Source organism: Salmo trutta, chromosome 20, assembly GCF_901001165.1.
Source record: "Salmo trutta chromosome 20, fSalTru1.1, whole genome shotgun sequence".
In the NCBI taxonomy this organism is placed as follows: Eukaryota; Metazoa; Chordata; class Actinopteri; order Salmoniformes; family Salmonidae; genus Salmo; species Salmo trutta.
The window spans coordinates 51,763,925-51,778,249 of record NC_042976.1 but is presented as its reverse complement, the minus strand read 5'-3'; the positions used below and the strand labels follow the sequence as shown (position 1 = coordinate 51,778,249).

Here is a 14,325-nt window from a genome sequence, read left to right as displayed (position 1 = left end):
ATTCTATATTAGTTACTCTAGCGATTAGGACATCCTGTTTATGTGAGGTAATTGCAGAGTCATGTTCCAGAACCCAGCTAATGACTAACTGGACTTCAGCAGTGTGTGTGTCTGTGTGTTGCTTGTGAGTGTGTGAGAAGGAGCGTATGAGTGACAAAGATAGAGAGAGAGAGGGTGGGCGGGCCAGACGATACGTGTGATGACTTCAGATGTAGTGTCTGTTTGGCAACTTAGGAGAAAGAGTGGAAGGATCACACGCACACACACACACACACACTAGTCTGGCTAATCTACCGCTGTGCCAGATGTTTAATCATCCAATTAATAGATCACACAGGTGAATCTGTCAGGCGTGTGTGTGTGCGTGTGCGTGAGTACACGTGCTTGTGTATGTACAAGACATGCGTTCTTGCTGTATATGGTGTTGGACACCGGGGATGGAGCGCTTTCAGTAGTTGGCCCTCAAAGTATCCACTCAGCATACGCTTTTTGGTACAAGCCATGTGTGTACATGGTTGTGTGCATGTTTGTGAAGGTAATGCATGCCAGAGAAATAATGGCAATGCTCTGCTGTGTTTCCTATGACTCAGAATTTAATTTGTAATATCAGCAGCTAAATCAGGCTTTTTAATTTGTGGGTCTCTCCTCAGGATGGGTGTCCTTTGGAATAAGAACATCAGAAGTGCTACGCTAGTTCTCTATAATGGCAATTGATACAGAAAACCAGTGGAAAGACACAAAAGCAATTTTTTAACACTTTCTTTAAAGGTTGCATACATTAAGCAATTATTATCAGCATAGATTAAGCATTCACAGCACATTCATGAAGGTGTAATTAACATTGATAAATACCATTAAAGGAATATCTCACTCAACAAATATCTATGAAGGTTGAATGTTGAGAAAAATGTGTTGTTTCTCAGGAATTTAAGTTCTAAAAATAGTCTATGAAATCAGGCACTGTGTATTGCCCTTCCCCAGATCATGTTTCTTCCAAAATGAAACAATGGTTCACAAAAATATTGTTCTCATATATTAATGTTATTTAACATTGCAAATCATAGAAATGTGCCATCTTGAGGACAGTAACTCGCACATTTAAGTATTTAGTGATGTCCTACACAGTTTGTGTAATTTTATGATTTCATGTCTATTGACTGCGGTGGAGGCTCCTCAGAGGAGGAAGGGAGAACAATCCTACTCAGAGAAACATAAAAAGTTATCCTTTTTAGATAAAACAATACTACATTGTATTTATTTTTTTATTTTTTTTATTTCACCTTTATTTAACCAGGTAGGCCAGTTGAGAACAAGTTCTCATTTACAACTGCGACCTGGCCAAGATAAAGCAAAGCAGTGCGACAAAAACAACAACACAGAGTTACACATGGGATAAACAAACGTACAGTCAATAACACAATAGAAAAAATCTGTATACAGTGTATACAAATGAAGTAAGGCGGTAAGGCAATAAATAGGCCAATAGTGGCGAAGTAATTACAATTTAGAGTGATATATGTGCAGATGATGATGTGCAAGTAGAAATACTGGCGTGCAAAAGAGCAGAAAAACAAAAACAAATATGGGGATGAGGTAGGTAGTTGGTTGGATGGGCTATTTACAAATGGGCTGTGTACAGCTGCAGCGATCGGTAACCTGCTCTGACAGCTGATGCTAAAAGATAGTGAGGGAGATATAAGTCTCCAACTTCAGTGATTTTTGCAATTCGTTTCAGTCATTGGCAGCAGAGAACTGGAAGGAAAGGCAGCCAAATGTGGTGTTGGCTTTGAGGATGACCAGTGAAATATACCTGGTGACCAGTGAGCTGAGATAACGCGGAGGTTTACCTAGCAAAGACTTATAGATGACCTGGAGCCAGTGGGTTTGGCGACGAATATGTAGAAAGGACCAGCCAACGAGAGCATACAGGTCGCAGTGGTGGGTAGTATATGGGGCTTTGGTGACAAAACGGATGGCACTGTGATAGACTGCATCCAATTTGCTGAGTACAGTGTTGGAGGCTATTTTGTAAATGACATTGCCGAAGTCGAGGATCGGTAGGATAGTCAGTTTTACGAGGGTATGTTTGGCAGCATGAGTGAAGGAGGCTTTGTTGCGAAATAGGAAGCCAATTCTAGATTTAACTTTGTATTGGAGATGCTTAATGTGAGTCTGGAAGGAGAGTTTACAGTCTAGCCAGACACCTAGGTATTATAGTTGTCCACATTTTCTAAGTCAGAACCGTCCAGAGTAGTGATGCTAGTCGGGCGGGTGGGTAGCGATCGGTTGAAGAGCATGCATTTTGTTTTACTAGCATTTAAAAGCAGTTGGAGGCCACGGAAGGAGTGTTGTATGGCGTTGAAGCTTGCTTGGAGGTTCGTAACACAGTGTCCAAAGAATGGGCAGATGTATACAGAATGGTGTCGTCTACGTAGAGGTGGATCAAAGAATCACCAGCAGCAAGAGCAACATCATTGATATATACAGAGAAAAGAGTCGGCCCGAGAATTGAACCCTGTGGCACCCCCATAGAGACTGCCAGAGGTTCGGACAACAGGCCCTCCGATTTGACACACTGAACTCTATCTGAGAAGTAGTTGGTGAACCAGGCGAGGCAGTCATTTGAGAAACCAAGGCTGTTGTCTGCCGATAAGAATACGGTGATTGACAGACTCGAAAGCCTTGGCTAGGTCGATGAAGACAAAACACACTGTTTTGACTGCAATGAAGGTCTACGGTAGCCTCAACAACACTCTCTGGGGTAGCACCATGCTGTAGGTTGAGGACAGCTATTTTCCGTCCTCCTTTGGGTACATTGTCTTCAATACAAAACCTAGGAGGCTCATGGTTCCCACCTTCCATAGACTTAATTTTGATGACTTCCGGAGGACATCCTCCTACCTATCAGAGCTCTTGCAGCATGAACTGACAAAGGATCAAAGAATGAATTTAGAACTGAAAGTATAAGCTACAGCTAGCTAGTAGTGCAGTGCATAAAATGTGGTGAATAGTTGACACAAAGAGAGAGAAAGACAATAGTTGAGCAGTTTTGATTAGATTCATTTCTTAAAAATGTAGGAGAAGCAGCAGAGAGAGCGAGCTAGATATATTTAAAAAATAATAATAATAATTCACTTACTTAGCTAGCTAATGCAGCTAGCTAATTTAGCCTACTCAAACACCTGGCTCAAAAAGAGAGGAATGTTATTTATGTTAGCTAGCTGGCTAAGGCTATCCAACACTGGAACTCATCCAAGTCAAGGTAAGCTATTGGTTTTATTAATTTATTGACGCCTGGGCCCGCCGGTGTAACTGCTAAACTGCTAGCTGTACAATGTACTGCGTGATTCTCTCGGGTTTACTAACGCGTTAAGCCTGGCTTGCAGTCGTCATTCCAATTCATCCCAAAGGTGTTGGATGGGGTTGAGGTCAGGGCTCTGTGCAGGCCAGTCAAGTTCTTCCACACCCATCTCGACAAACAATTTCTGTATGGACCTCACTTTGTGCACAGGGGCATTGTCTTGCTGAAATGGGAAAGGGCCTTCCCCAAACTGTTGCCACCAAGTTGGAAGCACAGAATCGTCTAAAATGTCATTGTATGCTGCAGCATTATGATTTCCCTTCACTGGAGCTAAGGGGCCAAGCCCAAACCATGAAAAACAGCCCCAGACCATTAATCCTTCTCCACCAAACTTTACAGTTGGCACTATGCATTCGGGCAGGTAGCGTTCTCCTGGCATTCGCCAAACCCAGATTCATCCGTCCGACTGCCAGATTGTGGAGCATGATTCATCACCCCGGAGAACATGTTTCCACTGCTCCAAACTGAGTCCAATGGTGGCAAGCTTTACACTACTCCAGCCGACAAGAACTGTTCTTGTGCTGGTGTTGCTTCCAGAAGCAGTTTGGAACTCAGTAGTTCGTTTTGTGAGCTTGTCTCGCCTAGCACTTCGTGGCTGAGCCGTTGTTGTTTCTAGACGTTTCCACTTCACAATAACAGCACTTACAGTTGAAGTCGGAAGTTTACATACACCTTAGCCAAATACATTTAAACTCAGTTTTTCTCACAATTCCTGACATTTAATCCTCGTAAAAAGTGCCTGTCTTAGGTCAGTTAGGATCACCACTTTATTTTAAGATTGTGAAATGTCAGAATAATAGTAGAGAGAATGATTTATTTCAGCTTTTATTTCTTTCATCACATTCCCAGTGGGTCAGAAGTTTACATACACTCAATTAGTATTTGGTAGCATTGCCTTTCAATTGTTTAACTTGGGTCAAACGTTTCGGGTAGCCTTCCACAAGCTTCCCAGAGTAATTTGGGTGAATTTTGGCCCATTTCTCCTGACAGAACTGGTGTAACTGAGTCAAGTTTGTAGGCCTCCTTGCTTGCACACGCTTTTTCAGTTCTGCCCACACATTTTCTATGGAATTGAGGTCAGGGCTTTGTGATGGCCACTCCAATACCTTGACTTTGTTGTCCTTAAGTCATTTTGCCACAACTTTGGAAGTATGCTTGGGGTCATTGTCTACTTGGAAGACCCATTTGCGACCAAGCTTTAACTTCCTGACTGATGTCTTGAGATGTTGCTTCAATATATCCACATAATTTACCTACCTCATGATGCCATCTATTTTGTGAAGTGCACCAGTCCCTCCTGCAGCAAAGCACCCCCACAACTTGATGCTGCCACCCCCGTGCTTCATGGTTGATATGGTGGTCTTTGGCTTGCGAGCGCCCCCCTTTTTCCTCCAAACATAACGATGGTCATTATGGCCAACAGTTCTATTTTTGTTTCATCAGACCAGAGAACATTTCTCCAAAAAGTACGATCTTTGTCCCCATGTGCAGTTGCAAACCGTAGTCTGGCTTTTTTATGGCGGTTTTAGAGCAGTGGCTTCTGCCTTTGCTGGGCGGCATTTCAGGTTATGTCGATATAGGACTCGTTTTACTGAGGCTATAGATACTTTTGTACCTGTTTCCTCCAGCATCTTCACAAGGTCCTTTGCTGTTGTTCTGGGATATATTTGCACTTTTCGCATCAAAGTACGTTCATCTCTAGGAGACAGAATGCGTCTCCTTCCTGAGCGGTATGACAGCTGCGGTGTTCCATGGTGTTTATACTTGCGTACTATTGTTTGTACAGATGAACGTGGTACCTTCAGGCGTTTGGAAATTGCTCCCAAGTGTCATGACGTTGGCCTGTTGGGGGAGGTTTATGACCCCCAGAAATACCTTTCCCCTTTTCTCTCTCTCTACTTTATAGAGTGACTCTGTGAAAGCCTTTGTTTAACATAGAGAGTCTGGTAACATCAAAAGGTGGGAAATGTAACCATATTTCGGTAATCCAAACAGTTGAAAATATGCATTGGTACTTAATGAATATGATGGCAGTTCAGTTGCTGTCTGAGACATTATTACTGATGATAGGACGACATAAACTGTATCTTGGAAAGTCAACACATTCTAGTTGTCAGATTCACATGGAATTGTTGTGCAATTTAAATGTTTAAATATGAAACTATTTGTGAAAAGATTAAATGTAATTTTAGCTTCTTAAAACCTGTTATGGACAGGAGTTCCGCTAGCGGAACTAGGACCCCTAGCCAACAGCCAATGGAATATCAGGGCCCAAAATACAAAACAACAAAAATACCATAATTCAATTTTCTCAAACAATCACCTATTTTACACCATTTTAAAGATAAGACTCTCGTTAATCCAACCACATTGTCCGATTTCAAAAAGACTTTACGGCGAAAGCAAAACATTAGATTATGTTAGGACATCAACTTGACAAGAAAACCACACAGCCTTTTTCCAAGCAAGGAGAGGCATCACAAAAACCAGAAATACAGCTAAAATGAATCACTAACCTTTGACCATCTTCATCAGATGACACTCCCAGGACTCAAAGTTATACAATACATGCATGTTTTGTTCGATAAAGTTCATATTTATATCCAAAAACCCCATTTTACATTGGCGCGTGATGTTCAGAAAATGTATTGCCTCCCAAAACTTCCGGTGATGAGCACATCAATTTACAAAAATACTCATCATAAACGTTGATAAACTTTACAACAGTTATTGAAAGAATTATAGATACACTTCTCCTTAATGCAACCGCTGTGTCAGATTACAAAATAGCTTTACGGCGAAAGCACATTTTTCAATATTCTAAGTACAGAGCTCAGCCATCAAATCAAGCTATACAGTTACCCGCCAAGTTCTGGAGTCAACTAAACTCAGAAAAAGTATTATAAATCTTTACTTACCTTTGCTGATCTTCGTCGGAATGCACTCCCAGGACTCCCACAAGAAATTTTTTTTTTGCTCGAAAAACTCCATATTTATGTCCAAATACCTCCTTTTGTTCGCACGTTCAGATCACTATCCAAAGGCAAAATGCGCGAGCGTAAAACCAGAGACAAAAAGTCAAAATGTTCCATTACCGTTCGTAGAAACATGTCAAACGATGTTTACAATCAATCCTTGGGGTCTTTTTAACATAAATATTCGATAATATTCCAAGCGGACAATAGCGTATTCAGTACAGAGGAAAAAGAAGGAACAGCGCGCCTGCAAGCTCGCGTAGTAAACAACTCACTGCTCCCAGGCAGTCCACTGATTGACTGGGCTCTTATTCTCTGCCCAGTAACAGTAGAAGCATAAAACAAGGTTCTAAAGACTGTTGACATCTAGTGGAAGCCTTAGGAAGTGCAATATGACCCCACAGACACTGTAGTTTGAATAGGGATTAGAAAGAAAAACTACAACCCTCAGATTTCCCACTTCCTGGTTGGATTTTTCTCAGGTTATTGCCTGCCATATGAGTTCTGTTACACTCACAGACATCATTCAAACAGTTTTAGAAACTTCAGAGTGTTTTCTATCCAGATCCACTAATAATATGCAAATATTTGACTCTGGGCCCGAGTAGCAGGCAGTTTACTCTGGGCACGCTTTTCATCCGAACGTGAAAATACTGCCCCCTATCCCGAACAGGTTTTAATGAGAGAACGGTTTGTCATAGAGTAAACTCTGCTCACTCAGAGGCAGCCGAAGTGAACAGACATTGGTTGTAAACTATGAAACACGCCCTTCACTTCACCCCGATACAGCGAGGGAAAAAAGTATTTGATCCCCCGCTGATTTTGTACGTTTGCCCACTGACAAAGAAATGATCAGTCTATAATTTTATTGGTAGGTTTATTTGAACAGTGAGAGACAGAATAACAACAACAAAAAAATCCAGAAAAACACATGTCAAAAATGTTATAAATTGATTTGCATTTTAATGAGGGAAATAAGTATTTGACCCATATGCAAAACATGATTTAGTACTTGGTGGCAAAACCCGTGTTGGCAATCACAGAGGTCAGACATTTTTTGTAGTTGGCCAGCAGGTTTGCACACATCTCAGGAGGGATTTTGTACCACTCCTCTTTGCAGATCTTCTCCAAGTCATTAAGGTTTCGAGGCTGACGTTTGGCAACTCGAACCTACAGCTCCCTCCACAGATTTTCTATGGGATTAAGGTCTGGAGACTGGCTAGGCCACTCCAGGACCTTAATGTGCTTCTTCTTGAGCCACTCCTTTGTTGCCTTGGCCGTGTGGTTTGGGTCATTGTCATGCTGGAATACCCATCCACGACCCATTTTCAATGCCCTGGCTGAGAAAAAGGAGGTTCTCACCCAAGATTTGACTGTACATGGCCCCGTCCATCGTCGCTTTGATGCGGTGAAGTTGTCCTGTCCCCTTAGCAGAAAAACACCCCCAAAGCATAATGTTTCCACCTCCATGTTTGACGGTGGGGATGGTGTTCTTGGGGTCATAGGCAGCATTCCTCCTCCTCCAAACACGGCGAGTTGAGTTGATGCCAAAGAGCTCCATTTTGGTCTCATCTGACCACAACACTTTCACCCAGTTGTCCTCTGAATCATTCAGATGTTCATTGGCAAACTTCAGACGGGCATGTATATGTGCTTTCTTGAGCAGGGGGACCTTGCGGGCGCTGCAGGATTTCAGTCCTTCACGGTGTAGTGTATTACCAATTGTTTTCTTGGTGACTATGGTCCCAGCTGCCTTGAGATCATTGACAAGATCCTCCCGTGTAGTTCTGGGCTGATTCCTCACCGTTCTCATGATCATTGCAACTCCATGAGGTGAGATCTTGCATGGAGCCCCAGGCCGATGGAGATTGACAATTCTTTTGTGTTTCTTCCATTTGCAAATAATCGCACCAACTGTTGTCACCTTCTCACCAAGCTGCTTGGCGATGGTCTTGTAGCCCATTCCAGCCTTGTGTAGGTCTACAATCTTGTCCCTGACATCCTTGGAGAGCTCTTTGGTCTTGGCCATGGTGGAGAGTTTGGAATCTGATTGATTGAAGGCTTCTGTGGACAGGTGTCTTTTATACAGGTAACAAGCTGAGATTAGGAGCACTCCCTTTAAGAGTGTGATTAGGAGCACTCCTTTTAAGAGTGTGCTCCTAATATCAGCTCGTTACTTTTACAAAAGACACCTGGGAGCCAGAAATCTTTTTGATTGAGAGGGGGTCAAATACTTATTTCCCTCATTAAAATGCGAATCAATTCATAACATTTTTGACATCCGTTTTTCCAGATTTTTTTGTTGTTATTCTGTCTCTCACTGTTCAAATAAACCTACCATTAAAATTATAGACTGATCATTTCTTTGTCAGTGGGCAAACGTACAAAATCAGCAGGGGATCAAATACTTTTTTCCCTCACTGTATAAGCCGAAAATTTACGAAAATCCAACCTTCTGTTCCAAGGACGAGAGGACGACGATCCCCACATTGAAAGGGCTAAGATAATAACCTAACGAACTTAGCATCGAATTTCAACGTGAAGATGACGATTGACATGCCGAAAGGATGAATTTTGACTATACCCGCCAGAATATAGCATGAGCTTAAAGTATGGCAACTGGGTATGAACTTTGAACTCTTATTCACAAAAGATGTGATACCTCCTAGCCGATTGAGTTAGCCGCAGCAACTGTAAACATGGGCTAGGAGAGGATGGACAAAGGATCCATTCTACCACGCTCCAGTTCACCACTAGACATTCTTCAGAGGACAAGAGATCCCTGCTGGACAACCCGGCCTTCTATCTACGACCAACCTACCGAAGCGCAGAGTAAATATTTATTGCATTTTCCTTTTTCAAATGGGCGGTTACTTAGAATGCATAAGATTCTGTTTTTATGATAGCATAGCTTTCCCCTTTTGTTCTTCAGTCCTCCTGCGCTTTCATTCAAGCCAACCCCCTCTCTTTGTTTAACCAGCCATCATAATGGTTCTGTCCACCAGGGATGTTTTTCATTTATGACCCATCCTGTGTATATGTAATTCTGTGTGATTGTTTAGGTATTTAGTAAATAAATAATTCAACCACATTTTGTATTGCTGATTCAACTTGTTAGCCAGGGTTCGTGAAGATAACCAAGAATTTACAACTTTCAGATGAGACTGAATAAGGTGACAATTAACAATTGACTGCTTATTTGGAAGATAACAGCTCTATAAACATTCTTTCGGGGTGCCCCGACTTTCTAGTTAATTACATTTACATGATTAGTTTAATCAGGTAATATTAATTACAGAAAAATGATTTATAGAAAAGCATGTCATATCACTTAATCCGGCACAGCCAAAGAAACAAGGATGAACCAGACTTGTGGAGGTTTACAATTTTTTTATGAGGTCTTTGCTGATTTCTTTTGATTTTCCCATGATGTCAAGCAAAGAGGCACTGAGTTTGAAGGTAGGCCTTGAAATACATCCACAGGTACACCTCCAATTCACTCAAATTATGTCAATTAGCCTATCAGAAGCTTCTAAAGCTATGAAATCATTTTCTGGAATTTTCCAAGCTGTTTAAAGGCACAGTCAACTTAGTGTATGAAAACTTCTGACCCGCTGGAATTGTGATACAGTGAATTATAAGTGAAATAATCTGTCTGTAAATAATTGTAGATGACCTAACCGACTTGCCAAAACTATAGTTTGTTAACAAGAAAGTTGTGGAGTGGTTGAAAAACGAGTTTTAATGACTCGTTTAATGACTAAGTGTATGTAAACTTCCGACTTCAACTGTACAGTTGACCGGGGCAGCTCTAGCCGGGCAAAACTTTTTACGAAGTGACTTGTTGGAAAGGTGGCATACTATGACGGTGCCACGTTGAAATTCACTGAGCTCTTCATTAAAACCATTCCACTGCCAATGTTTGTCTATGGAGATTTCATGGCTGTGTGTTCGATTTTATACACCTGTCAGCAACAGGTGTGGCTGAAATAGCCGAATCCACTAATTTGAAGGGGTGTCCACATACTTGTTTTATATATAGTGTATGTTGACTATGACATTAGCAAATTTGGTGACAACGATGTAGGCTGTGTATAGCGGTTAGCTGTTTCACAGACCACTGCACTGATGTTCACAAGCAAAGGGAAAAGGTTAGAGGAGGAGGAGAGCCCGTAGATGCGAGAAGGAATTATACAATGAGCAAAGTGATGATGTTGTTTGTATGTAGCTGCTATGAAAGTGAACTGTGTGTGCAGGTGATCAGGGGTGTATTCATTCAGTTGATTCTGTTGAAAAATGTTTCTTAAACGGAAGTAAACGGAACAAAACGGGGACAGACCTACCTGAATTCGTCCAATAGAAACTCTTGTTTTGGAATATGAATGAAAGTCATCCAATTTGCTGTAATAGAAATAAGGCAATGCTCATAGTGATGAACAAAACCGGAAATTGCTTCTCTGAAACCTACTCTGTCTCTGTCTTGCCTGTCAACCCTATTTACCGTTATACTGTATTTATCACTTTACAGTGTCATTACGAGGGTTTTGGACAATTTGTTAACTTTTTTTTGTTTTTGAAATCTGATCCCTGAGACGACTAATAAAATAAATTATGGATAGTCATTTTCAGCTATCTACAGTGTCTTGTAAATGTATTCAGACCCATTGGATTTCTTCACATTTTATTGTGTTACAAAGTGGGATAAAAATTGATTTAATTGTCCTTTATTGTCAACAATCTAGGCAAAATACTCAAAGAAAAATCTATTTTGTTTTTTAAAAATGGATACATTTTTTATAAATAAAATATAGTCATTGCATAAGTATTCAGCTCACTTAGAAACACCTTTGGCAGCAATTACAGCTGTGAGTCTTCTTTGGTAAGTATCTAATATGCTGACCACAACGCTCACGTCGCGTGCGTGAGTGTTGCAAAATAAATGTACACATACATGTTATTCAATCATTGCACCCACACTGCTCGCGCGCGTCAATGAGCATCTGTATTTGGTTGTTATTGTTGAAAACACTATTTCAGATGCAGCATGGTTGGCTGCTTAGCTAGCATTGCTAATGTTAGCACCAAAGATACAGGCTTCAATCACGAGAGACTAAGATTCCATAGAGATTTGCCATTACATTTCATAATAAATGTTGTGTTCTAACAAGCATACATGTTGTTTGGACTGTTTTTTAAGACAGTCGCTAAGATGAAACTCGGTTGTTATAATGGGAATTGCCAAGAGTGTGCAAAACTGTCATCAAGGCAAAGGGTGTCTACTTTGAAAAATCTCAAATATAATTTTTTGGGGTTACTACATGATTCCATATGTGTTATTTCATAGCTTATTTGTCTTCACCATTATTCTATAATGTAGAAAATAGTAAAAATAAAGAAAAACTCTGGAATGAGTAGGTGTGTCCAAACTTTTGACTGGTGCTGTATACTAACAGCACAATAACTGGTATTAAGTGGTGGAATTGTCCTTTAATGTACATTCATAACGCATCTATTTCATTAGTGACAATTCCTGGAAATCATACAACATTTCTATAAGTTAACCATTGAGGTTGAGAGGGCATGGTGCAGCACTTCTGTAAATGGACATATAAAAATGTATTTAAGGTATATTCTGCCGTTTTAATTTGTAAATTTATGTTTTTAATTTGTTCTTATTCTTTTCTTTCAGAAGGAGAAAGATTTAATGGATCAAGGCTTCAATTAACAAAGGGCATTAAAGACCAGCATTAACAGTCTCCAAAATTATACCAAGGAAGATAAAAAAATCACAACAGTCCACCCTCTGCAAAATGATGGACGTTGTTGGCACGGGGGCACTGAGTGTCCTTGGATATAGCAAGGTGATTCTTGACGCTTCCAAACTATACAGTATGCACTCAAGACTTGGAACTGGATGTTAGGAAAATAAAAACATATATTTGGTATGACCTAACTGCCATAGTAGATCTGATGTTTCTGTCACCTAAACAGAATGACTTGTGGTGGCGGTGGTGTGGATATGAATCAATCATTCTTACCGGAGGATTTTATTGATAGTAGTTTCCTTCTCCAGGAGGTTGCGAGCTCTGATACTGAATATTGACCTGCGGAGCTTTGTAGAACAGATGTTACAGACTAATTATTTGAGAAATTATGAAAGTGTTATCAAATACAAACACATTTCATCTAGCAGCAAGCAAACATCCCCATAATGTATTGATCGCCCTCTAACTGTCAGATAAAATGTTGTGTTATCACTATGGTAAACATCTGGTTTTTTTTGTGTGTGTGTATGAGAGGCAGAAAGATTGTGTGTACCTTCTGGCTTAAGGTCAATGTACTTGTTGTGAAGCGTGGTAGGGTGTGTATGCCTGCGTGCATATGTGTGTGTGTGAGAGAGAGACAGTGTGTGTACCTTCTGGCTTCTGGTTGATGTTTTAGCTGTGGATTGTTGGAGTGTGTGTTTGTGTGTGTGTGCATCTGTGTGTTTGCGTGCATGTGTGCATGTGTGTATGTGTGTATACCTTCTGGTCCATGTATTTGTTGTCTTCTATGGCGGATCGCTTGGAATGGTCACAGGAAGAGGAGGATGCGGAAGGAAGGCGGCGGAACAGACAGCTGGTGTCCTGCTGCTGCCGATCGATGAACTGCTTCATGAAACTCTCCCTGTCACACACACACAGAAACACATTCAGACTGACTGATTATTGTGACAAAGTGATGGGCTGGAGAGAGAGGGAGGTCTGCGAGAGGGTAGGGCCCAGCTGTGCACTAATCAGCTTCTTAAACATGAAATGTATTACTGTATCATCGTATTGCATCATCCTAAAAGGGTTACAGTTCAGTATTCAACCTGTAGAAACAAGGCTTCTACTATGAGGAAATGCCCTAATTATAGTCCTATCCAGGGTGGCTGCTAGCTGCTATTATTGTGGATTGAAAACTTACCAAGAGGTTTTTTGGTGATACAGTATTTCAGAGAAACAGCAGACACAAAATTGGAAGTGTTGGGGGCTATCTTAAACCAACTTGCCTTTTCTGAGGGAGAGTGACATGACAAACGAGAAGGATTGCATTATTGACAAGGAACATGCAAGTAAGCATTTCATTGGACGATGTGTATCCCATACATACAACTAATAAAACTTGAAACTATTCTTAAACTATAAAGAATGTGTTGACCTGAACCCAGGTCAGAGAAGTTCTGTCCTTTCTTGTGTCCCCCTGATGTATCCCAGTTAGGGTACCTGATTCTGGGCACAGTGAAATCAGAAGGCAGCTTGGAGATCTTGACCATCTGGGGCCGATTAGGAAACTTCTCAAAGATCCTTAGACGTAGGGGCAGCTTCTCTTTGGTATCTGCGTTCGCCTCACTTTGCTTCAGCTACAGAAAGAGAGAGAATGGAAATAAGATTTAGGGATGGAGAGGGGAAATAAGTAGACTTGGCATAGGGATAGAGAGAAGGAAAGTGGTCTGCAAAGAGGGAGAGAGTAGACTCAGCTACAGAGAGAGACTGACATCTCATTTAGCTCAGAAGAGAGGGATACAGCACACTTCAATTTGTCATTGAGAGACAGATAAATATACTTCACTCGGAGAGAAGGATGGAGTGAGAGAAGGAAAGAGTGGATTTAGCTGCGGAGAAAAATAGTAGACTCACAGCTACAGAGAGAGACTGACATCTCATTTAGCTCAGGAGAGAGGGATAGTGACTTTGCAGTAAAAGGAGAGAGGGATACAGTACACTTCAATTTGCCATAGAGAGACAGAGAAATACACTTCACTCGGTGAGAAGGATTTACATGTTCTTATAGCTATTGTTGGTTTAGAGAAATGGTATGGTAGTTTCCACAACAGTTGAGAAATACAACGATCCATGGCTAAGACAAAGGTGAGGGATGGGAACATAAATGTCTGGCTCTAGAGAGTGCTTTTAATTCAGGACTTAATCTGTGTTGGAAAACCAGCCTACTGTGTAAGTGTTACTA

The 14,325-nt window shown here is 41.0% G+C and overlaps 1 protein-coding gene across 7 annotated transcripts in view; it reads right to left on the bottom strand.

Annotated features, from left to right (window-relative positions):
- Positions 1-14,325, bottom strand: part of nalcn (sodium leak channel, non-selective) — a 336,159-nt gene that overhangs the window by 52,144 nt on the left and 269,690 nt on the right. For all 7 annotated transcript variants that reach the window (XM_029703654.1, XM_029703656.1, XM_029703658.1 and 4 more), the window contains 3 exons: positions 13,584-13,720; positions 12,861-13,002; positions 12,375-12,448 (listed from right to left, as the gene is read on the bottom strand). In XM_029703654.1, the coding sequence (XP_029559514.1) occupies positions 12,375-12,448; positions 12,861-13,002; positions 13,584-13,720 (353 nt within the window). The remainder of the gene's footprint in view (positions 1-12,374; positions 12,449-12,860; positions 13,003-13,583; positions 13,721-14,325) is intronic.